Source organism: Ursus americanus, chromosome 7 (genome assembly GCF_024610735.1).
Source record: "Ursus americanus isolate L20-20 chromosome 7, mUrsAme1.1.p, whole genome shotgun sequence".
Taxonomy (NCBI): Eukaryota; Metazoa; Chordata; class Mammalia; order Carnivora; family Ursidae; genus Ursus; species Ursus americanus.
This window is the reverse complement of record NC_142133.1, coordinates 67,262,486-67,288,614: the sequence shown is the minus strand read 5'-3', so window position 1 is coordinate 67,288,614 and position 26,129 is coordinate 67,262,486. Positions and strand designations below refer to the sequence as shown.

The 26,129-nt window shown below is 36.3% G+C and overlaps 1 protein-coding gene across 7 annotated transcripts in view; it reads left to right on the top strand.

Moving 5' to 3' along the window:
* NCOA1 (nuclear receptor coactivator 1) overlaps positions 1–26,129 on the top strand; it is a 239,325-nt gene that overhangs the window by 173,935 nt on the left and 39,261 nt on the right. For all 7 annotated transcript variants that reach the window (XM_087863808.1, XM_087863810.1, XM_087863811.1 and 4 more), the window contains 4 exons: positions 2,131–2,271; positions 9,656–9,803; positions 11,212–12,532; positions 15,435–15,615. In XM_087863808.1, coding sequence (XP_087719934.1) covers positions 2,131–2,271; positions 9,656–9,803; positions 11,212–12,532; positions 15,435–15,615 — 1,791 coding nt within the window. The remainder of the gene's footprint in view (positions 1–2,130; positions 2,272–9,655; positions 9,804–11,211; positions 12,533–15,434; positions 15,616–26,129) is intronic.

Genomic DNA, 26,129 nt, shown 5'->3' with positions numbered 1-26,129 from the left:
ATTTAATTCCTTAAATTTTAGTAGTAGTTTTAACTCTACATAGAGTTACGTCCCTTAAAAAAGTGGTTCACAGCCCTTAAAAAAAGAAAAAATCGTCTACCAAGAACTGTTGAACAGCGGCTTATTAGTTGGGTGGGTGGGTTGGTTGGTTGGTTGGTTAAACTTTCCTCTAGCAAGCAGAGGTACTCTAAATCAACCCATTCATGATTCTCTTCTGAGATAGTCACTGCATTACCCAACCATTTGTTACCATTGCTGATAATTTAATCACTGTCTCCCCTCCGATCATGCAAGTCTAGACTCTTGCTCTCTTGTGCTTAGTACTGACATGAATACTTACACACACACACACACACACACACACACACACACCCCTACCTTAGTCATTGCCTCTGAGGAGCATTTGTTGTGTGTGAAGGTCCTGTGACAGTTGATTTTCTGCTATAACCAACTCTTGACTCTGATGTAATAAGAGACAGAGATTAAATAATTATAATTCTTAGAAAATCCAGAATTGTCTATAGTTGCAGTCAAGTGTTCACTAGGCTTTCCCCAAACCATTCTTAAATAACAAAATTCCTTTCTTTAAGTTTAAATTTCTTTTCTTTCTGCCTCTTTAAGTTTAAATTTCTTTTCTTTCTACCATTTACATTTATGCCAAGACTTGGGTGACAGCCTTATCAGACAGATTCAGATATATCAGATTCAAGACTCTGAGTTAAAGTGGCCTAATAAATTCCAGCAAACCAAGTGAAATACATAAAGAAGGGATTAGTTAAAATGAGGGTGCACAAATAATTCAACAGATTTGAGTTTGTTGTGAGAAGAGGGAAGATAAGGGGAAAAATCAGCGATGCACAGAAGAGGAAACATGAAAAATTCTCAACCTCATTAATTGGGAAGTACAAATTTAGATCATAAACTTTTTTCAGCTATTAATTGTAAAAAATAAAGAAGTCTGACAATACCCCAAGTGATGGAGAGGATGTTAGATTAATTGTAGCTCTTATATACGTTTCTGGGAAACAGTTTAATGTTATAAAGTTCAATATTCACATAACCTATGACTCAACAGTTCTGTTGCCACATTTGTACCCTAGAGAAGCTCTCACACACATGCACCATGGAAAATGTAGACAGTGTTCACAGCAGCACTGATTGTAATATCAAAAAATGGGATACAATCTAGATGTCCCTTGACAGGAGAATGTAAAAACAGAGGGATGTGACAAGTGAGGAGTACACACATAATGGAATGGTATAGGTGGTGGTCCAGTTCTGAAGTTGGATGGTGGGTTTGCAGGTTTTCATTTTATTAATCTAATTCTACACATGTATATATCTTACCTACATTATTTTGTGTTAATATAAGATTGCATAAAAAAATAGAATAGATCTGGATAATCCCAAACTGGCTTAATCGGCCCCTGGTTAACTAAGGACTAATTTACCTGAATTCTTCCATAGCCATCTAGGAAGTTTGTTCAAGTATGATAATAATAGCAAATCACTACTACATTTTATAAAGCATATGTTTTATGTGCAGAATGTCTAACCAATCTTAATGCTCTCACTTGTTATCTTTTTCTGATTTAACTTTCATTGCCTTTAGTCTTTGTTTATTCTTCAATGCAATATTGCCTACAACCCAAGAAGAGGTAGAAAAGGAAAGTTTTGCTTACTTTCTCATATTCTCTTCACTTAGTTATTGGAAATTAATTTAAACGAAAATAATATATTTCATCTCTGTCTTTCCTTTTCCGATAAGTGATCCAGTCATTAGTGTGTAGAGAGTAGAATCCAAAGAGCGGACTAGAGGAGTTGGATTTGCGTTAGTCCCTGCAGCTTCAGGTCTTGATGGTACGACTTTAATACTTGACTGGAATTGAATTTTAGAATATGATATGCTAATACATTACACACTCCAAGGCCAAAACAGTTTTTTAGTATCACATAAGTGATACACTCTGTTACCATATATAATAAAAAATTAGTAGTGTTTATTAATGTTTTTGTCCACTAAGCATTTAGGGGCAGCAGCAAATTTCTTTGATATAGTTGTCGATTTTGAAATACAGATGACTTATATCAAGAGGCTGTCACAAATGGAATCTTTCCTTCTTCATGTAGGTAAAATCATCTCCATTGATACTAGTTCCCTGAGAGCGGCTGGCAGAACTGGCTGGGAAGATTTGGTGAGGAAGTGCATTTATGCTTTTTTCCAACCTCAGGGCAGAGAACCATCTTATGCCAGACAACTGTTTCAAGAAGGTAAAATTTTTTTCTCTTAATTATTTTCATTAACCTTGCTTTTTATTAATATGAAGTAATTTATATAGAACTTATGGCTTGATAAGTATTTTCTCCAAATTACAGTTTTTGCAATAATCAGTTTTAGGAAAGGAAGAAATGGGTAAGCAAAGTAATTCATGAGTGGATCCTGAATTTGGGATGCACATTTTAAAGAACAGGGTATCATGTGGTGGTCACTCACTCATTCATTCATTCATTCATTCAGCAGACATGTATCAAGTTCCTCACATATATAGAACACTATGTCAGGTGGCAGGGATATAGAGATGACTAAAAAGCAGGGTTTTGCCCTCAAGGAGCTCAAAATATATTAGGACAATATGTGACTTTAAAGATCAGTGTGTCATGGGCTTATACCCAGAGGTATAACCAAAGCAAAAAATTAATTCTGACTTGGAGAATCAGGGATGTCTTCAGAGAAGAAGTGATAATTTCGTCTGACTTTTGAAGATCATTCCCAGCAGAACAGGCATGTGAAAGGGCTTCTAGATAATATAGAAATCTGTATCACACAGGTTTACTTCATTACTGTTACGGTACCTATATCACCTGACTCAGGTTGAAGTTTCAAGTTAAAAATATGTCATATGAAATTAATAATTGTAGAGATGCTATATCATGGATGCGAGATAAAACAAGTATATTCCTTGCCCTTAAGAACTTAACAGTATTACAAGAAACATAGGGAAAATTATTTGAGAAAGTTCATAGAGTTTCAGAGGTGAGGGTTTTTATATACTTTAAAAATATTGTCACGTAATTATGTTAGCCTAATACTTCATTCCCTGTGTAATTTATTCTTTATTCTTTAATAGTTTCTTTGGAAAGAGACTCTTCGTATGGCTCTTCCTGAAAAATAATTTAAAAATATTTTTCATTCTATCACCCTTCTTAATTTTAATATTTCCCTGTAATATTAGGTTTCCTAACTTTATAGATGATTTTCCATTCGTTACATTTTAGGTCAGTGGCTTCCAGGTGTTATGTGAAGAGGAAGCAGCTTGATTTTTTTTTTTTTTTTTCGGGAAGCCATCTATTTGAATCTCACTAGTCTGGTTACTTCTGGGACAACTTCCTGTAGACTAATAAATACTTCTCTAGTGGGCCTCTTACTAGACTGATACTTTGCCCAACGATGGTATTTCAGTGGATAGGACCAAGAACCTAACATTTTTTAAAAAGTTCCCAGGCAATCCTGAAGTGCAGTCAGGTTTGGAAACCATTGCAATAAGCAACTAATGCCATTTACTGGTTGCAGACTTCGTGACTCCCTCTACCAGTAATGGCACTTGACTTTTGCCTAAGTTTGAGACTCGGAGCACTGTCTCCATTCACTGCCCAAAATGCTAAAGTATATGATAGTCTTTATTTTTTACCTTAACTTTATAAGTTGGGCCTTCCAAGACTTTACGTGAAACACTTTTAATTGTATTTGCCTATAATTTATATATACTTGCACCAAGACAAAGCAGGTCTAGATTATTGTCTTATTGTCTAAGTGACTAGGTTCCCTGTAGATGTGACTGAACCAGTTGATGTGTTTCTAAACCATTAGAATTCTCTATAAAACAGATTGATTAAAGTTTAACAAGTAACTATTATTAACATATGAAGTAAAACAATTTAGAGTGGAATGTAAAGAAATATAATTCAACACCTCTTCCCCATTAGTCATTTCTTCATGTCCTTTTCTTCCACTTTTGGGGGGAAGAAAACATTCCTCAATAGAGATAACTGGTATTTTTCTCAGCACTGTTGTCCAGAGTTCACATGACTCTGATTATATAGTTTTGGAGATTCTGGGCAATTTGCCTAACAGTGTTCATGGATTGAACACATTTTTTTCTGGTATTTCATACTTAGCAGTATCTAACCTGGTAAGAAAACTGTGGTCCATGAAACACTCACATGGGGATCATCTGTTAAAGATGGTGGCCTGCTAGCTTAAAATCTCCTGTGAGGGCCCAGGCATCTTCTGAAGCTCCAAAGGCAGCGCTTAGTACATGGAGTGTGAAGACCCATTGGTCTATTAAGAGTCGGGGCAGGTGTAAATTTGTATTTGCGGTTCCATTGCTCCCTCTTCACTCAAGCACGGTGTGAAAAGAGTGAAATTATGCTACCGTGTGAAACTTGATTTTGTGTGAAACTTTTAAAATGTTGGAAGTTTGTAAAACTCTATAGTGATTGAGTCTTTTTTTATTTTCCTGCCCATTAACTTACTCTTTGAAGGCCATGGCTTGTAGAAAATCCTAATGTGCATTAAACTTTAAGTTAGTCCTTAGCTTAGTTTTTCAGCTGCTTTTGACAGAGACAGCTTTTAAAGGGAGTTCACTGTTTCATTTTCCAGAATCAAATTTGAAAAAAAAAAAAAAAAAAAACCACATTTCAGCCAAAGAATATGTGGGCATTCAGCATGAACTAGATTACAGTTGTGGTTCTCCAGTGAGATTAGGGGAAAATGGGTATCAGGATCATGGGAGGAACTTTTTAAACTAGGGAGGAGTTCTGTGTAGGTGTATATGGTTTGGAAGAGTTTCCCAGATTCAGTTCATTTGAGAACTGTTCCTTTAAGAAAGGTTTAGGTTAAATACTTCCCGAGGGTCCTTGATAACATTCATCCAGGGCAGTTGTTAAACCAGATTTCTGGACTCCACCCACAGTACTGAATCAGAGTCTATAGTCTAAGATGTTTTCTTATAGAGAAGTTTGGAAAACATAAACCTACATTCCACAGGATATTAATAGCTGTAACTAAGGAATGATGTTTCATGCTGAATTAAGTTTGGGGAATGTTTCAGTCTCCCACTCTTGAGAATTCATAAGACGTATAAAGTGTTTAAGTTTCTGGGAGGTTCTACAATAAAGGTACCTCTTTGACTTTGTTATCCAGACATATTTTTCCTCAGCATGCTTATTCCTGTAGCACGTCTATCAGCATTTAGGGAGAGCAGCAGTCATGGGAATGTTGGTCTACATAGCCTAGGAAAGTTTTATGAAAGTTTTGCTTACCTATTATCAGTGATTTAATGGATCATCGTTTTTTTTGTCTTGAAAGATGTCCATATGTATTGTTATATTGAAAAATAGGCTACAAAAGCACAGCATATATAGTACCATCTCACTCTTGGACGTTTATCCAATTCTAGAGGGTTTACGAAATGTGGACAGTGGTTATCTCTGAGTGATGGGATTACAAATGACTTTATCTTACTCTTTCTTCACTTCTCTGTTATCTTAACGTTATAATCACAAAATAAAGTTATTTTAATTAAGAAAATGACAAGACAGTTGGACGGAGTTTATAGTATCAAGAAGTTTGGAAGCATTGTTAAACAACTTAAGTACCCATATGAATGATTAACCAGAATGTTCTTTGAGACTTGTGTAATGTGGTTAATTCCGTGGTCCATAGAACAGAGTTAACTGAGAATCTTTTTTTGTTGGTCTTGTTGAAAATATTTAAAATATGAATTTATTTTCCTTTTTGAGAAATTTTGATATACTGAATAAGGTTTACTTATTAGTAATTAAAAATCTTAGAGCATCTAGGGGTAATTTTTTTTCTTTATCGTAATTAACAGTTTTTTAAATTGCATTCTTTCTACACATATCTAGGGAAATACCAAAAGGAAAAAGAAATCTCTACCAGCATTGACCTGTAGTATCCTACCACACATTTTATACCTGCCCATTTAGTTAAATTCAGTAAAGCATGCTTGTTGAGGTTATCTTGGCCCCAAATTGGGTGGAGTCAAAAACCCAATAGCTCTACTCTTACAGCTGCCATCACTGGAGAAAATGGTTTCCTTTGCTTTGTAACTCTGTTGAGGCCTATTCTGGAGGGGAAAACAAAACAAAACAGTTTTTATTTTAAAAGGTTCCTAGAAGAGTTTCTGGGGTGTCAGTAATACCACATTAATAGTATCCCCACTAAGTGTTCTAAAAATTTTAGAAATGGACACAGGAGTCAGGGATCACAATATTAGCTAGCTATACACCTGACAAAACTAGATTGGAAAACAAGGCCAGGACCTGTGATCAGTGACATTCCAAATAGTTTTGTCCGGTTGTAAACCTTGAAACCCATTTATAGGGAAATTTGGTGTGCAGAGCAAGTGTTTATCCAGCCAGCTCTGTGAAGAACTGTGACTCCCTTACTTATGTCTTAGTTTGAAATATTAATGATTGTTATATAGGATTGAAGCTATTGGTGTAAATGGTATCTAGGGATTGGCTAAATGTGTGTTTGACTCAGGACATAGGCACTTTTTGTTTGTTTTTTCTTTGGTGTTTATTCAGGAAGTATTCATTCAGTACCTGCTATGTACTAGGCTCCATACTAGATATTATCTCACATTAGTGGCTCAGTTTTAGTGATGATGGGTGAACGTTAATTTGCATTATGAAGTCCTAAAGTTATAAATGACAAAGTCATGTTCAAGCCTAAATCTGACTTCTAGGCTTTTGTTCTTTTCATTGATCCATGCTACCTTCCTGCTTACCTTTCCATATGAAAATTGAGCACCAGGAGAATTTTAGTTAACTGGATAGTCTTTTTTTTTTTTTTTTTAAGATTTTGTTTATTTATTAGAGAAAGAGTGCGTGGGCAAGTGCACTGGGCAGAGGGAGAGGGAGAAGTAGGTTCCCATCTGAGCAGGGAGTCCCATGTGGGGTTTGATGCCAGCATCCTGGGATCATGACCCGAGCTGAAGGCAGACACTTAAACAACTGAGCCACCCAGATGCCCCTAGTTAACTGGATAGTCTTAATTAAGTTCTAATAATTAAAGTTTTACTGTAGTTTATATTACCTTTTTTTCCTTTTCAAAGAATGTGTGAATTGTGATGTGCACTAAGTCTTTTTCCACACAGAATTATCCAAAATAAATAATCTAACTTCAAAACTTAAAGCGTAGTAATTTCCTTCTATAAAGTTAATAGGGGTTCCCCAGTTTTGGAATATTTACTAGTTTAGATAGATAGAGTCCCAAGTTAAGACAGCGTAGTTACCAAAGGACTAGTGATGTTTCTGTAATCCACATTAAGTATCTTAAATGTTTCCAAGTTAGTCATTTTCTAGTTCTTTCTCAATTTATAGAGCTTATCAACAAATCAAGAAATGTCTCTCCGTTAATTTTCATTACAAAAGTTAAGTCCACATTCCTAGGAGAGCAAGAACATAAATTGAAATATAAGCATTTGAGAACACAGCTAAGATCTAAAATCTATCCTTTAAAGAAATGTTATGGTAGTTGATCACAAGCCAATATTAATCTGTTTACATGAGATTCAAGTTGAGGGCCAACCAGCAAGTACTTGCTGGGTGATGTTACATGAAAAGCATCATGCAAGATTCAAGGGGAGTGGAAAACAAGAATGGGACACAGTACTAGCCCTTATGTTTATTTTAGCTGATGAAGAAAAATAAGTGTGTAAAGTTATCTACCTCTTATTTAAAACAACACAGAAGAAATGTTTAGGAAGCAATGAAAAATGAGGTTGGAAATGTAAGTCGAAGGCGGATTGTATATATGTATACTGTACTATCCGGGATGGGAGACACTAGCCACGTGTCGCTATTGAGTAGTTGAAATGTGGTGTGGCTGAGGAAATGAATTTAAAATTTTATCTAATTTTAAATTTAAATAGCCACATGTGGCTGGTGACAGTGCAGCTCAATAGTGAAGAGCCAGTGTTTTCCAGCAGAATGGGGAGACCCTAAAGAGCAATAAACAATGATGAAGAAAGAGACAAAATGGCATAAGCAAAATAACATGAAATATATCGTATCTTGCCTGGCCCTTTATATAATGTAGCTTTATCATTACCTCAAATTAATAACTTATCTTGAAATGCTACTTTTTTGTTGTAGATGTGTTTTCCAAAATATACTGTTAAAAAGATTTAACAGTTTGGAATCATTAAAATTTTTTAGGGTTATGTTATAGCAAACATTTATTTATATCCTTATACAAAATTATCCATTTCATTTAAGACTCTCTTTCATCAGTTATTATTTCATTAGGTACTAAATTTCTCTGTGTGTTATATCTGGTAAATAAATGTACCAGTGATTTGGCTGAAATTGCCAGATAGGTAAGGAATGTGGTTGGTTGGACATCAGTCTCAATCCTTTCAATTAAGTTTATATTCTAATTTTGCTACTTTAGCTGATTTGTGTATGGTATAGATTTACAACAGATTATCCCCTTTTCAGTATATAAGGTATACCCAAAGCAATAAAAGAGAGTATGTCTTCTCTTTAAGGTGAAATGTAGTTAAAAAAATATTTATTAATTGGTCATTTTAAGTCTTTTTAACATGTCCTTAAAATGGAATAGAAGGGCTTTCTGAAATGTCTTTGAAAAATAGCACTAACATTTATTACAGGCTAAATTGTAATAGTCATTTGTGGTAGTAATTCTTCTGTTTCCATGAATACGATTTTTAACCTTGATATAGTGAATCTACCTATTACATCTTTATTAAAATACAATTGTTATATTGCTAAAACATCAATGACATTTTCTTACTTAGTAGTCTGGTATAGCCTTTACGTATTCAATAAATACTTACCAATATGGTTAGAATTTTGTCTGCTATTAATAAACCTTTAAGACAAAAGTAAATTATGTTGTTTATATAGTGACTTGACTGCCTTAACCTAGTTTTTGTTTTTTTATATTAGTCATGATTAGCTTTATCTTAATTTGCTTACTACACTAAATTCAAACATCAAAAATAATACATATATGTGAATACAGTTTGTCAGATGGGACCTCAGTGATTCACATTCCTGAGTGAAAAATTAAATTTGAATTTCAGTTAAGTGACTTTGCAAAGTAATAAAACCATAGAGGGTGAGTTTTATGATATATGAATTATATCTCAGTAAAGCTGTTGTTAAAAAATCAGCCAGCAAAAAGAAAAAAACAGACTTATTAGAGATAATTCCAAAAGGGAGAAGGGAGAAGATTACTTCCTGATATTTTTAATGGACACTTAATAAATTTGAAGAACTGTCCCATTTTATGGGAAAGATTAAGGTTGATTTTTTTCCTGGTTTGAAGTTTCTTCATAATTTTAACTTACATGCGGAGGCATTCGTTCGAGTAGTACTGAATTAAAACTTGTCATCGAGTGGTCTATTTCAACCAGAATCATTTCCCCTCCCCCTCAGATATCTGCTTTGTCTGAACTATTCTTCATTTTGAGTCTGAGCAGGCAGCTGTTGGGAGGGCATTTAAAATGAGGTTCAAGGTAGAAATAAAGCTTGGTAACTCTCCTCTGCCCAAAGTGCAAGTGTCAGAATTTTAACTAGGTTTTTCTTTTGTTTGAAACAGTGATGACTCGTGGCACTGCCTCCAGCCCATCCTATAGATTCATATTGAATGATGGGACAATGCTTAGCGCCCACACCAAGTGTAAACTTTGCTACCCTCAAAGTCCAGACATGCAACCTTTCATCATGGGAATTCATATCATCGACAGGTACTACTTATTTGGAGAGCTTCATATGAAATAAGTCAGTTCACATATCTCTTAGAGAAAATTTTTTATACTCTTGATGGCTAGAAAGCAAAAATTCTAAGTTAGGCATTAAGCTAGTGTGATGAGTATATAATCACTATATCCATACTGGGTTTTATAGTTTTTTTGCCTAACAATAGCCTTATTGTTTAAAAAAAAGAAAGAAAGAAAGAAAGGAAAGAAAGAAAGAAAGAGGAAAAGGAAAGGGAAAAGAAGGGAAAAAAGAAAAGAAAAAGAAAGAAAAAGAAACACAGGAAAGGTTAGGCTGAAAATACGTGTTTCAGGGGTAAAAACCAAAAAGGTGGCTAAAAATAGCCAACTTTCCATATGTGAACTTTGGTCTTATAAAAGATTTCAGAGTTTGTTAATATTGTTATTTTTATTTTTAAAAGTGCTGTATTCTCATTTAGGGCAAACTCTATGGCCCCTGAGTTCAAGTTGACAGTTTCTCAAACTACAAGTCATTAAACTATCAACTTGAGATTTTTGAGTGTCATTGCCTCTAATTTGTTCTCCTCTCTAAATACATTTTACATTGGTATATATGGTAAATTCATGGAACCATTCTTTTATCCTATGAATTATTCAAAACCCTACATTTGCAACTATTTAAAATGTAGCATTAAACAAAAACAAAGACATTTCCCCTCACTTCATCTTTTCCTCATCCGATATATTTGCTTATTGGAACATGGTAATACCAGTCACAAATCTGTTGTCATAATTATGGATTTGAGTAAAGAGCTCGGTGAAAATCTGAATTCAGTATTCTGTTTTTTTCTAATTTTAGTTTAATTTATGCTTGTGAGTGGAATTAGCACAGTTCTTTTTTTCATATTGTGATTTCTCTTTCAAAACATCTGCTATGTCTGCATATCACCCTTTTTAATTTTTACATCAGTGACACAGTATTTTCCTTACCCAGTCTTCCTCTTTGGAGTTGAAATACTTAAAAGCTGTAACAAGGGAGTCATGAATAAAAGACTTTGTAAACAGAGGTGTGGGAAGTTTCTCTTCAACCAAAAATATTATTGTAATGTTAAGTATTTGTATTAAATTTTGAAAAGTTTTAAAGTACATATATTGGATTTTTTCCAAGGCCAAGAAAGATTTCTTTCCCATATAACTGAAACCATTATCAAATTTATGGGACCATGAGCACTGTTTCCTATTAAGTGGTGCTAATATTTCACAGTAGTGCTAACAGTCCACTGTTTTTCCTTAATTTAAAGTCATACAGAAGCTCTTTACGTGATGGCTTGCAATACTAATGAGGTTAATGGTCTTGGTTTATAATATGCATCGTAAAAATATTTTAATGGAAACTAGTGAAGATGTTTGAATAATAATGTCTTTTTCCCCCCCCCAGGGAACACAGTGGTCTTTCTCCTCAAGATGACACTAATTCTGGAATGTCAATTCCCCGAGTAAACCCCTCCGTCAATTCTAGTATCTCGCCAGCTCATGGTGTGGCCCGTTCATCCACATTGCCACCATCCAGCAACAACATGGTATCCCCCAGAGTAAACCGCCAACAGAGCTCAGACCTCCATAGCAGCAGTCATAGTAATTCTAGCAACAGCCAAGGGAGTTTTGGATGCTCACCTGGAAATCAGATTGTAGCCAGTGTTGCCTTAAACCAGGGACAGGCCAGTTCCCAGAGCACTAACCCCTCTTTAAACCTCAATAATTCTCCTATGGAAGGTACAGGAATATCTCTCGCACAGTTCATGTCTCCGAGGAGACAAGTTAGTTCTGGATTAGCACCAAGGCCCAGGATGCCAAACAATTCGTTCCCTCCTAATATTCCAACATTAAGCTCCCCCGTTGGCATGACAGGTACTGCCTGTAATAATAGTAACCGCTCTTATTCAAACATCCCAGTACCATCTTTACAGAGCATGAATGAAGGACCCAATAACTCCGTTGGCTTCTCCTCCAGTTCTCCCGTCCTCAGGCAGATGAGCTCACAGAATTCACCTAGCAGATTAAATATACAACCAGCAAAAGCTGAGTCCAAAGATAACAAAGAGATTGCATCCATTTTAAATGAAATGATTCAGTCTGACAACAGCTCTAGTGATGGCAAACCTCTGGATTCTGGGCTTCTGCATAACAATGACAGACTCTCAGATGGAGACAGTAAATACTCTCAAACCAGTCACAAACTCGTGCAGCTTCTGACAACCACTGCAGAGCAGCAGTTACGGCACGCTGATATAGACACAAGTTGCAAAGAGGTACTGTCTTGCTCAGGCACTTCCAGCTCTGCCTCTGCTAACTCTTCAAGCGGTTCTTGCCCCTCCTCTCATAGCTCGCTGACAGAGCGGCACAAAATTCTGCACCGGCTCCTACAGGAGGGTAGCCCCTCGGATATCACCACTTTGTCTGTTGAGCCTGATAAAAAGGACAGTGCATCTACTTCTGTATCGGTGACTGGACAGGTACAGGGGAACTCGAGTGTAAAACTAGAACTGGAGGCTTCAAAGAAAAAAGAATCAAAAGACCATCAGCTCCTACGATATCTTTTAGATAAAGATGAGAAAGATTTAAGATCAACTCCGAACCTGAGCCTGGATGATGTAAAGGTGAAAGTGGAAAAGAAAGAACAGATGGATCCTTGTAACACAAACCCAACTCCAATGACCAAACCTGCTCCTGAAGAAATTAAACTGGAGTCCCAGAGTCAGGTAGGTAATCCCTCGCTTCATAGAATGAACATTCAGAGTTACTTTTTCCTTTTCATGTATTTCACTCCAACCATAAACCAGCTTTGGATTCAGGCTATGTTTTGTCTGACCCAGTGGGCGTGGATTAAAAGGTTAGTATCAGTGTTGAAACATTACGGGATACCCTCAGAGAAAACAGTTGCAAAATCACAGGATGTCCACTTTGGAACTTTGGAGGGCTACAGTTTGAATGTGGTGTTCTAAGCAAGTGGAGATTTGCTTCTTTATATAAAATCAGTTCACAGCTTTGGAGATTTTTAAACATACCTCTCCTCCCCCCCCCCGCCCCCGCCAAACCCCACCTGTTGAATCCAACTCTGTGAAAATAGGACCCAGAAATCTGTATTTTTAAGAAGCTCCCCAGAGAACTCCGATGTATAGCTAAATTTGGGAAGTTCTGATGTAAATGAAATGGGAGAAAAGTGTGAGGAGGTAGGCAAGACTGCCTAGTCTGGCTTTCTTTGCTATGTAGTTTCCCTTGAAGTATTTTCTAAGGCTGTTTTTCTTCTCATCTGATTCTAAGCACCTTCAGTCTTTATCAGAATAGGGACTTTGAGTATTCTAGGACTTTGAGTATTCTGAAACAGAAGTAAACATAAATAAACCTTTGCATAAATTGTTACAGATTAGGAATCTCTATGTTTAGGCTGAGGTGGAGGGGTGGAGTGAAATTAACAAGCACTTCATTTATTGAATAATTGCTGTGGACCCTGTGAAGGAATTTAAGAAAAACAGAAAATATAGTCTCTCCCCCCCTAGGAGCTTACAAATTATTTAGAAAGAATATAGACAAGTATAAGATAGCTGGAAATGTATTTACAAAGCAGCTTATCAGTGAGACTTTCCATTGTGAAACAGGGTTCACACTTAGTGTGCATAGGTCCTTCATTTATTGAGCTAGCTTTATGTTCTACCCTCATCTCACAGAAATATCTCTCTTCCCTCAGGCCTACTGCATTCTAGGCACATGGAAGTCCTTGCCATTCCTGGGATAAGCCATGTCTCTTCTAAGCATCTTCTGCCTTGCTCTCCTTTCTATGTCTGCTGAACTTCTCCTCATCCTTCACAAACCAGTTCAGACATCATCTCTGTAAAGCCTTCCCCACTAGCCCTCATTAGACATTTCTTTCCTTTCTGCATTCATAAAGCTCCATATTGTCTCTATTTACTATTTGTAATAACACTATTTTGGTTATTTCTATATGTGTGTGCGCTTTGAGGATAAGGCTATCTCTCATGTTTCTTGGTACAAGTAAACTAATACTGTGTTTTTAAGCTGAAAAAATACTTTAAATATTAACTACTTTAAAACTCTCACTCTTTAAAATTAACTTAAAGTGACAGCTATATAAAATAATGCCATTGTGTGCAATCCTGGTACATCTGTTTTGGTTTACATGTGCATACATTTGTGCTAAGTTTATACATACGAGTGGAATTGCAGGATCATAAGATATGTGTATGTTCATCTTTAATTGATAACACCAGTTTTCTAGTGTGTACAAAGAATTCCCTCTAGTTGTTCCGTGTTGTTGCTAATACTTGGTATTGTCAGCCTTTCAAATTTTAGCCATTCTGGGGTCTGTGTAGTGGTACATAGTAGTTTCAGTTTGCATTTCCCTAGTAAATGTCTATGGTCATTTGAATATCTTCTTTTGTGAACTGCCTATTCAAGTGTCTCGCCCATTTTCCCAATATGTTGTCTTTTTCTTATTGACTTGTAAGAATTTTTTACATATTTTGGATGAGTCCTTTATTGGTTATTTACTTGCAGACATCTTCTCTATGCTTTGCCTTGCTTTTTCTTTTTTTTTAATGGTACTTTTGATGAAGTGAAGTTCCTCATTGTACTGTAGTCCAATTTGTCAGTTTTTTCCTTTATGACTTTTTTGCACATGTATAACAAAAGATCTGTTCAAAAATGTTCATAATAGCTTTATTTGTATTAGCCCCAAACTGGAAACACCCCCAAATCCATCACAGTAGAATGGATAAATATATTGTTGTATGTTCATACAGTGGGTTGCTATTCCACAGTGAAAACAAATTAACTACTGCTTGTGACAAGGTCCTGAACTTCAGAAATGTAATGTTAAGTGAAAGGAGTCAGACATTTAAAAAATATAGATAGATAGATAGAGATATAGATATAGATATAGATATCTCATTCTATTTAGACAGTCTAGAAACATAAATTTTAGTTGAATTAAATAGTGAAACCCAAACAGATAGAGATTTTATGTTGATCTCAAAGTAATCATAGTAGAATAATATTGTGAAATAAAGGCCAGTTTTCTCCTATGCATAACCTTAGACAGATGTAGGGATACCGTGTCTAGTCTAGAAGATATGTTTCTTATTTTATTAAATCCTCAAGTGGGACGTGACCTTCCTGGGATCTTTGAAGCTGGTATATTATTTATTAAAAAGTTTCCCAAACTTTTTTAAATTATAAAGTTACATCAGTGTAAGTTTATTTTTCATTCCATCATAAAGTAAGTCATTTCACAAGGTTTTTAGAAATATGACAAAAAATCATCCATGATCAGTGTAACACAATATTCTTGACACTTCTTACCAGTCCAATCTTTTTCCAATGCTTAAATTTTATGCCAAAATATAGTAGGCAAATATTATGTCTATATTATCTTATATCCTCCAGTATATTAATATCGTAAGCATCCAAACTGTTTTCCAGTAGCTCACATAATTTCAGTGAGGCCTCAATCTTTAATTATTTCTTCTTTCTTCATTTTCTCATAGTCACACTTAACTCATAGAGTGTAAAGGAACAACTTGTTTTCTGCATTGATTCAGGTAAAGTATAGAATATATTTCCTCTAACTTTGGTTTCCGTTCTTAGTTTACAGCTGACCTTGACCAGTTTGATCAGTTACTACCCACGCTGGAGAAGGCAGCCCAGTTGCCAGGCTTATGCGAGCCAGAGAGGATGGATGGTGCGGTCACCAATGTAACCATCAAATCGGAGACCCTGCCAGCTTCACTTCAATCCACCACTGCCAGACCCACTTCCAGGATGAATAGTATGTGTTGGGAGAAAAACCTCATTTTAAATGTCTAATGATAATGTGGATTAGTGCTTTGTTTCTTAACATTCCTGCACAGACCATTAATTTGTTGAGAGTGAACTATTTTTGCATGATGCCACTGTAAATAATGTACAGTTACTTTTATACATATGAACTTCACTCATCATATGTATCTTAAATTATAGTATAACATCTGTCTTTCTGTAATTAATGTTAAAGTGAATAGTTGATGTTAGGGAGAGCAATTTTGTGTTCTTACCCAAAACATTCCATAGCAGTACTTCAAAAATATAGTATTGGTCAGATTATATTACCCAAATTGTCTTCCTTGAATGCTAGTCCTATGAATTGGAAAAAAGGGATTTTGTGCTAAAATCCACTGGGTAAATGCTACATAGCACATATACCAGTCTCCTATTTAAATTCCACAGTGTATATTAAAAGTTTTAAGAAGTCCTGTGTTAAAGATACCAGTTTAGATTTCTGTAACCCAGCATTTACCATACTTTCTTGATTATGGAATTCTTTTCTCAAGTCATGTTATCCCATGGAGCACCATTTAGGAGACAACTGTGTTGAAATGGGTAACTGCTGCTCTAGCCTAAAGAGACACTTCGATAGTATAATACTTCATGAAGACTGGACTGTCAAGTTTTTTTCATCTGTCACATTTTAAAGTTGAAAATAACAGTGGTGGTAATTCCATTGTGTAACCTTGAAACCAAGGGAAACTAAGCAACTCACTTTCAAAATTTGCCCATGTTTCCGATCTTAGTCTTGTCCCTCTTTCTGACAGGATCAGATGTGGGACTCATTTATTTCAGTCTTACTGCAGCTTTTAGCTGTCATGACACAATTCCTGCAAGTTTGCCAAGATTTCCAGGAAGCTGGGAAAAAAGGTCTTGAGTCATTTCTGACATTTTTGGAAGCAGTCTTTCAGCTGACCAGAGCACTAGGTATGAGCAGGAGCCCAGGTTCAAGTCTCACATTCAAGTCTCACATTTATTAACAGTGTTACTTTGGGCACATGAATTCCCTGAGCTTTATTCTCTTTATCTGCAAAAGGAGAATTAGATGAAATGATTCCAAAATTCTCTTCTAATTGGAACTGAGAGACTCCAGACTTTGGGATAGCAGGACACAGTTGGGGAAACAAGGTGAAAGGCTAAAAGGCAATGAAATGAAGTCAGAATATCGAGTGGTTTGATCCTGGATCCCCATGCAGTATGGGAGCCTGGGGGATTTATCTCAGGGGAACCGAATGGCCAGAAAGAAGATGTCTGAATATGAGTGTGTAAGGGGAGCTCCCTAAAGTGCTGAGGTCACCCTGCCATCTAATCATCCAACAGAAGGCTCCCAGAAGACACAAGCCTCACACTCAGCTCTCACAGTCGGTGTTTTAGAACACTGAACAGACACAGAGATCACCAGGACTTTGAGCAAAGTCTGCAACTTAAAAGAGAGTAAAAGAAACAAAAAGAGGATGCAATAAAGCTATATAACGAGTGCATGGACTAAAAAGAAAAACAAAACCTGAAATTTTTGAAAAGATATTTTATCCATATGGGAAGAAAAAAAGGGACAAAGAATAAGAAAATAATCTTTGGAAATTAGATATCCAACATTTTAAAATTTCAAGAGAAATGGTAGAAGACAAGACTGAGAAAAACTTTCAGAAAGAACAAAAAGACCCAAAAAAAAAAAAAGTAGAAAGTTGGGAAGAAAAACGTTAAGATTGACCTAGGAGGGCCAATAATGATGGATAAGAATCAATCAAACAATGAGAAGGGGAAAAAGGGAAGAGAAGATATTTTCAAACAAACAAACAAAAAATCAAGAATGTTCTAGAACCAAAGGACATAATTCTTCATATCTCAGTGGCTCAACAAGTATCCAACACATACATACAAAAAAGACCTGTACCAAAACTTATCATCATGTAATTCTGGAATACACCAGAGAGAAAGATTCTAAAAGCTTTCAGAGAAAAGATATGAATTGCATGCAGTGAGTCCTAATTACCCAAACCTGGAAGCTATCAAGCCATGAAAAGACATGGAAAAACTTTAAGTACATATTGCTGAGTGAAAGAAGCCAATCTGAAAAGCCTGCGTACTGTATGATTCCAACTATGAAGCATTCTGGAAAAGGCAAAACTATGGGGACAATAAAGAGATAAGTGATTGACAGGGATTCATTGTTAGTGGTTGTCAGAGGGAGGGATAAATGGGTGGAGTATGGGGCATTTTTAGAGCAGTGAAATTGTTCTGTATGATACTGTAATGGTGGATACATGTTGTTACACATTTGTCAAAATCTATAGAACATACAACACAAAGAGTGAACCCTGTAGACTATACATTTTAGTTAATGAATATGTATCAATATTAACTCATCAGTTCTAACAAATGTAGTACGTTAATGCAAAATGTTAATATTAGAAGAAACAGCCCAATCTGAAAAAATAGGCAAAGGATTTGAAAAGACACTTCATAAATGAAGATTGAAAATAGCCAATAAGCACATGAAAACATGGTCAATATCTTTAATCATCAAGGAAATGGGTATTAAAACTATAATGTAGTTCTACTACACATCCATTGAAATACCCCAGATTTTCAAAACTGACAGTACCAAATGGTGATGTCAAAGATGTGGAGCACCTTGAACTTTGGCATTGCTTTTGGATATATAAAATGGTAAAATTGTTCAGCAGTTTCTCATCAAGTCAAGCATACATTACCATGTGACCCAGCAATCCAACTCATAGGTATTTAACAAAGAGAAATGAAAGCATGTGCTCATCAAAAAGACTTGACCACAAATGTTCCTACAGCTTTATTCATGATAGCCTCAAACTGGAAATAGTCTAAATGTCCATCAACAAAGAAATGGTACATTTATAAAATGAAATACTGCTCAGCAGTGAAAAGGAAGAAACTAGTGGTACCTGGCATGAATTATTCTCAAAAACATGCTGAGTGAGAAGAGTCTGGATCGTTGGTTACCAGTGTGGGGTTGAGGTAGAGAAGATCGACAGCCTGAAGGAACTTTTAGACATGACAAAAATATTCTATTTACTTTATTGAGATGGAAGGTTATGGGTTTATATCTTTGTCAAAATTTATTAAACTGTACATTTAAAATGGGTACATGTTATTATATATAAATTAGACCTCAATCAAATGTACTTCAGAAATATCTGAGGTTAGTAATTTCTAACCTATAATTAGCCATCCAAATTTCCAGTAGTTGTAAAGTGGAAAAAAGACATTTTCAGATCTAAAACAGTTCAAATATTTGCATGGTATAGTCATTTTTCTAGTGAAGGTCCTTAGAGATGTACTCAACAAGACAGGGAGGAAACCAAAAGAGAGAAAGATACAAGGTCCATGGGAAACAGAGGATCTGAAAGGAAATCCGGGAATGATAGCTGATCAATTAGATTAAGGAACAACCAATACAGACTGGAATCTGAATCTTCTGGAAAGGAGGCTTCTAGGGGAGAAATGAGATTGATCTCTTTGAGTTTATAGAGAAGGTTACTGATAGATTTACGTCAACAATGTTGAAGCATCTGAAAGATTCCCCTAGAAAAGCAAGGCAGATGAAAAAACAAGACAGTCGCTAACTCCAGGAAAAAGAAAGCATGGTACAAGAAAGGAGATTTGAACATAGTGCACAATGTAATTTTGTAATGAGTAATATTTGCATAATCATAAGAATCTAAGTATTAACTTTTTATTTTATAAAAAAACTGTGATCTGTTAGGGAAAAGAGGTAGTAGGAAAGGTAGGTGTGGGAAAATTAAGACATTATCTATCACAATGGAAGGTCAGTAATCTCAAATTGAGACATCAAGGAATAGCAGCAAATGCCTATTTAGACATAAATAGGCATATGCCAAAGAAGACAGCTACACAAGTTGAGAATGGCTGCCTCCATTAAAAGGGAAATAACCAAAGGATTAAAAGGGGTAAAGCTTAAAGTTGCTTTTATTTGTAATGGTCCTTTTGGTCTTGACTCTAAAAATTATGTGCATGTATTAATTTGATTAAAAAGTTAATACAAAAAAGAAAGGATTTTCTAGCTCTGCAGGCCTGTGAAAACAGAGTATTTTTCCTTCATAGTCTGTCCTGAGGCAAATAGCTCTTGCTTCTCTCTTGAGATTTCCTCCCCTGAATATAGCTCCATGTATAAAAGTATATAAATAGGCCAGAGTCTGTTAAACCTTGTGCTATAGTGTTGGAAAAGGCCAAAAGCATAGAAGGGGAAGATCCTGAGGTAAAGGAGGGTGAGGAGGATAGATGCAGACAGCCAGTCTACAATGTGGAATTCCATATAGACGGGAAAGAAAGTAAGATTTCAGGGGGCATAAGGCTAAGGAAACAAGTTGGGCAGAATAAAGGAAAAGAGTAAAGGATTGGTGAAGGAAAAAGAAGTTGGGACAAAAATATGATAACGTATCCAGTAAAGAAGAGAATAACCTCTAATTCTCTGCCTCCTCTAGTCTCTATGCTCACCACTGCTACCTTTTACTAGAACCAGAGTCCATCACTGAGTGGCTGATTTCATGTCTTGACCTTGTGCCCATCTGGGAAAATCAAACATCTTTCCTTAGTCTTGAGTCTTAAGCTGAACTGTGTCAAGTACAAATGCCTAGAGTAGGACAGAGTTTAGTCACCGTCGTATAGTCACCACCTGAGGTACACCAGTCAGAACTTCTGGGTCTCTCTGCCATGGCACTCATCTTTTCTCTTACCTTTTCTTTTCCTTGCCCTTTTGCACTGTATTTTGAGAAAATCTCTGGGCCACATTTTCCAGATCAAAACTGAATCTTCAATCATATCCATTCTGCCTTCCAGTTCCATCTATTGAGTTCTTTTAATTGCAGCTTTTGTGTGTTTATTTTATTTTTAATTTTTTTATAATATTTTTTATTATGTTATGTTAGTCACCATACAGTATCCTTAGTTTTTGTTGTAATGTTCCATGATTCATTATTTGTGTATAACACCCAGTGCTCCATGCAATATGTGCCCTCCTTAATACCCATCACCGGCCTAGCCCAATCCCCCACCCCCCTCCCCTCTGAAGCCCTCGGTTTGTATCCCAGAGTCCACAGTCTCTCATGGTTCATTCCCCCTTCTGTTTACCCCCCCTTCATTCTTCCCTTCCTTCTCCCCTCCGATCTTCCCATTTCTTATGTTCCATAAATGAGTGAAACCATGTGATAATTGTCTTTGTCTGCTTGACTTATTTCACTTAGCATAATCTCCTCCAGGACAGGACTGGAGGAGATTATGCTATCGTGTGTTTAATTTCTAGAAATTATGTTTCTTCTCACAAGAATCCATTACGTTCTGTGGGTATGAGAAACCTTGTGATCTGTGTGATGATACATTTATTATACTTGCTCTAGGCCTTGTCCATTTTCTGTAAGAATCTATTTTTCTCTGAAGTTATTTTCTTTGTTAAATTTGCTCTCTTTCCTGCCATTGACTTTTCTTGCATGTCTAGTGCATTTACACTGTCTGTCCATGTACACTGACCAAGGCTGAGAATGAACAATCTTGGTAGCTAGAGTGTGTCTTTAGCGAAAGTGAGAAACCCTCTTGCTCTGGCAGCGAATGGAGGTTCTGATTATAGAAGCCCTGTTTCTGTGTTGCTGTTGTGAGAGAGTGGGGCTTGGTGATGGGGAAATCCTCGTGGCAGCCCAAGCACCCACTCTGGGAGATTCCCTGGGCAGAACTCCCACCTCAAGTCATGCTCTTACCTCTTTAATCCCAGGGGCAGATGCCAGAGTCGTCTGCATGTGGGGCGGAGCTTGCTGCAGCTGTTCAGTGGCCCGGTTGCCTGTGGCCTGTTTCTGTACCCGCTCCAGTGACCTCTGAGCTTGGAGTTGTTCTGGGCTTCTTTTCGGAAAACTCCCCTTCTTGGAGAATCTTCTCTTTGTCTTGTTGTTTTTTAGTTTCGTTGAAGTCTTACCATTGGTTTGTTCCCTCTGTTTTGTCTTTCAGAAACTCGTCATCGTTTGAGTCAGCTGCCATAATACTTCTTTTGCCTTTCCTTCAGCTGGAGATTTATTTTTTTCCCTTTTTATTTCTTTTGTTATTTCAGAGATAATTTTGGAGGGAAAATAACATAGAAGGGATAAATCTGCCACATTGAACCGGCACATTTCCTTAGGTCTATTTACATATGAGAAAATGAAGGACCAGAGAATGAAAAGGAAAAAAAAAATACAAAAACTTGCCTGAAGTTTTCCACTTAGTACATGCAGAATCGGTATTTAAATCTCAGTCCGCCTGGTTTCAAAACATCCTGTTGATATGCACACCACACACCCATGCAGTGTGACCAAGTGATTTAAATAATTTTGTTAGAAATGTGCTACCAGAGCACATCAAGAGACAATTTAGGAGGGTATTATTGATCAAACTATGTACAGTGTGCCTCTTTGGCAGTACCCTCAAAACCTCTGCTATGTCCTTTTTTTTTTTTTAAGATTTTTTATTTATTTATTCGACAGAGACAGCCAGCGAGAGAGGGAACACAAGCAGGGGGAGTGGGAGAGGAAGAAGCAGGCTCCCAGTGGAGCAGGGAGCCCAGTGCGGGACTCAATCCCAGGACCCTAGGATCCTGACCTGAGCTGAAGGCAGACGGTTGATGACTGAGCCACCCAGGCGCCCCAAGATTGTACCTCTTAATCCCCTTCACCTATTTGGTCCATCCCCCACTCCCCTCTCTGCTTGCAACCATCAGTTTGTCATCTATATCTATGGTGGTGGTGGTGGTGGTTGTTGTATTAAGATTTTATTTATTTATTTGACAGAGCCAGCCAATAAGAGAGGGAACGCAAGCGGGGGAGTGGGAGAGGAAGAAGCAGGCTCCCAGTGGAGCAGGGAGCCCGATGCGGGACTCGATCCCAGGACCCTGGGATCACGCCCTGAGCTGAAGGCAGACACTTAATGACTGAGCCACCCAGGCGCCCCTCTGCTATGTCCTTTTGACTGTCTTCAAATCCCTGTCCTCTGAGGGTGGATTTGACTTCTGATATTTTTCTAGAGTTATTTGGGGCCAAATTTGTTGATCCAAAAAGAATAATACTTCTTTTTTTAAATCCAAACCAAAATTAGATCTAACTATAAGGAGATATATTTTCTTGAGGGACTTGTATACTAGTTTAGATAGATCTAGAAGAATTCCAAAAATATTTGAACTTTGAGAATTTCATTGGAAAAAGCGAGTGATCTTGTGGATGATTTTATGTTTGGTGAACCTACACATTCTGAGATGATTAATTTTTAAATCTCATTAATTTCTAGTACATTAAAATAATAGTATAACTCTAAAAATAATGAGGTTCACATAAAGCATTTTCAGTACTTAAAAAATCTATTTTAATTTCCCCCTTTTTAGTGTGTTATGTCTCTTGGTAGATATCTTTTGCTATTATAGAGCTATAATGAATAATCTTACGTAGAGATCATTTATCACATGTGAGAGTATATCTGACATAGAATTTCTAAATAGAATTGCTTGGTCAAAGGATGAATAGATTTTGCCAAATGGCCCTTCTTAGATATTTTGTCAGTTTACACTCTAACGGATAATGTTCTTTCTACACATCCTTTCTAAGACATTGAATTATATGCTTTCACATCTTTGTCAATCTGATGGTTTGGTTTTTTTAAGTATCCCAGTATAGTTTTAATCTGTGAGGTGGGTTTTTTTTGTAAATTAGTTGGATCATTTTTCAGGGATTGCCATGTGACCTGTTCATTTTCTCTATCCATTTACCTATTGGGTTTTTCCATTTTCATCTTATGATTTGTAGGATATATTTTTTACATTCAATAAATTAATCCTTTGTCTACATCATATTTAGAAAAATAAAACATTGTAACTGCTGTGCATTGTTACAGTAGCCAAATGTAACACAAAACTGAACCAGAAACCTCTTTACCAACGCCTGAAGAAAGTAGCTGAACCTCAGAATCACTAGATAGTGAACTGTTAGAGGAGTAGAATGTGCAAAAGCCACTCTAATGGTTAGAGAATGCTTTCTACTTGTGTGTAGAAATTGTTAAATTTTTTATTACTGTAACTTTTTTGTGGCTAATGGAGATAATAATTTTCCTTTTAACCAGATTTTTAAAAGATTTATCTATTTATTTTAGAGAGACAGCAAGCACAGGGGAGGGGCAGAGGAGAGGGAGAGAGAAACTCAAGCAGACTCTGTGCTGAATGCAGAGCCCAGCAGGGGGCTCGATCCCACAACCCTGAGATCATGCATGACCTGAGCCGAAATTAAGAATCAGATGCTCAACCAACTGCGCCACCCAGGTGCCCCTAAGCAGATTTTAAATGGAGAAAATATGATGTTGAGCTCTTTGCAAAGATGATAAGAAAGGTTAATAGCTCAGTTAGGGATCCCTAAGGGCTTGTTTTCTACCCACTTCAGCTGCCCTTCTCCAACACAGGGACTGGGGATACATCGATGCTTCCCTTTACAAGTTATTGTGTCTGTCTTGGGTTACATATATACATACTTACTCATGTTTGAGAAAGGGCACAAACATGACCAAAAATAGTAGGTTTATTCCCCAGACTAAGAGAAGATAACATGTATTTCTTAAAACATTCCAGGAAATCCTTGATTTTTTTGTAGAAATAAATTTCTAAAGGAAATCCTAAGAGGTTGTTGATGACTTTTAGAATAAAAACTTACTTCTTTTAAGTATAAAGCCTATCCAAACAAAAGTTTTACTTGAATCAAAGTTTGATTTGTTTGGGGTTTTTTTTCCCTAGTCCTCAAACTTCGCACATAAATCTTATTTCATTTTGAGAAATTTTATCCAACTTATTTTCTTAAGATTTTCCCCATCAAGACTAGTAAAACAAGGTACTGTTATGTCCTGTTACCAAGTCAAATAAACTATCTTATATTCCAGTATTGATAGTAGACAGCCTTGTAAATTTTCTTTGACTCTTAAATAGAATTAATTTTGTCTAGGTTAGATTTCTGAAATAGAATATGATTGAGGAATTAATGTATGGAGTAGAGCAATGGGACGCTTTAGATGATCTTTGACCAACTTTCTGATTTAAATAAAGGTAGAAATTAAGTGATTACTTTCCCATCATTATTTGTGATTGGTGTTGTTTGGTGGGTTTTTTTGCTCTGTTTTTCAGAATTCTACAGAGTTTGATTTTTCTATCATTTGTCACGAGAGAGAAGACAAGTTTAATTGAAAGCTATAATTATTTGCATTTAGAAATGAATGTGTTTACTTGGACTCCTATACTTCATTCATACTAAATGTTGAGTATATTTCACATAAAAGTGAACCTAACATGTTTTCTATAGTTATAATGATCATTATCTAGCATTAAACACATTTTTTCAGGCATTCTTAAATCTACTTATTCTCCATTCATTAGAATGAGAAATTCTACTTAATTATGTTTTCTATTAAAACTCCAAGGTGGGGCGCCTGGGTGGCTCAGTCAGTTAAATGTCTGACTCTTGGTTTCAGCTCAGGTCATGATCTCAGTGTCATGAGATCAAGCCCTACGTCAGGCTCTGTGGTGGGTATGGAGCCTGCTTAAGATTCTCTCTCTCCCTTTCCTTCTCTGCCCCCTATGCTCGCTTGCACTCTCTCTCTAAAAAAAAAAAAAAAAAAAAAATAGAATAAATAAAATAACTCCAAGGCATTTTTAGTTGTTTTTTAAAAAATCACATTAGTTTGCTAGGACTGCCATAATAAAATACCACAGACTGGGTGGCTTAAACAACAGAAATTAATTTTCTCATAGTTCTGAAAGCTAGAAGTCCAAGGTGAAGGGGGTTGGCAGGCTTGGTTTCTTCTGAGGCCTCTCACGGGCTTGTGGATGGCCGCCTCCTTGCTGTGGTGTCATGGTCATCCCTCTATCTGTGTTGTCTGTGTCCTAATCCCCTGTTCTTTTAAGAACGCCAGTCCTGTTGAGTTAGAGCTCACCCTTAACGGCCCTATTTTAACCTAACCACATCTCCAAAGACCCCACCTCCAAATACAGTTGTCACATTCTGATTACTAGGAGTTAGAGCTTCAACGTATAAATTTTGGGGGGATACAGTTCAGCTCATCACAATAATTAATTAATATATGTCCATTTCAGAATTTACAGATAACCATTGGAAGCATTAAAAAAAAAAAGTCAAAAAAAGAAAAGTCATCCTTAATCTCAGAACCTAAAATCGACCAAAGATATATACACCCTTTGGAATTTTTTCCTATTCATATACATGAAATAATTTATAAAACTAGAATCATTCGGAACATAATGTGTTGGTTTATGGGTTTTTTTTTTTTTTCATTTAATGGCACACAGTAAATATCTATACCATGGTTCCTTAATCAGTCCCTAAATTTCTGGAATTTAGGTTATTTACAATTTTTCCTAGTCTAAAGAGTACAGAAATAATGCCGGTTTTCCCAAAAATGCCTAAACAAAAACCTCCT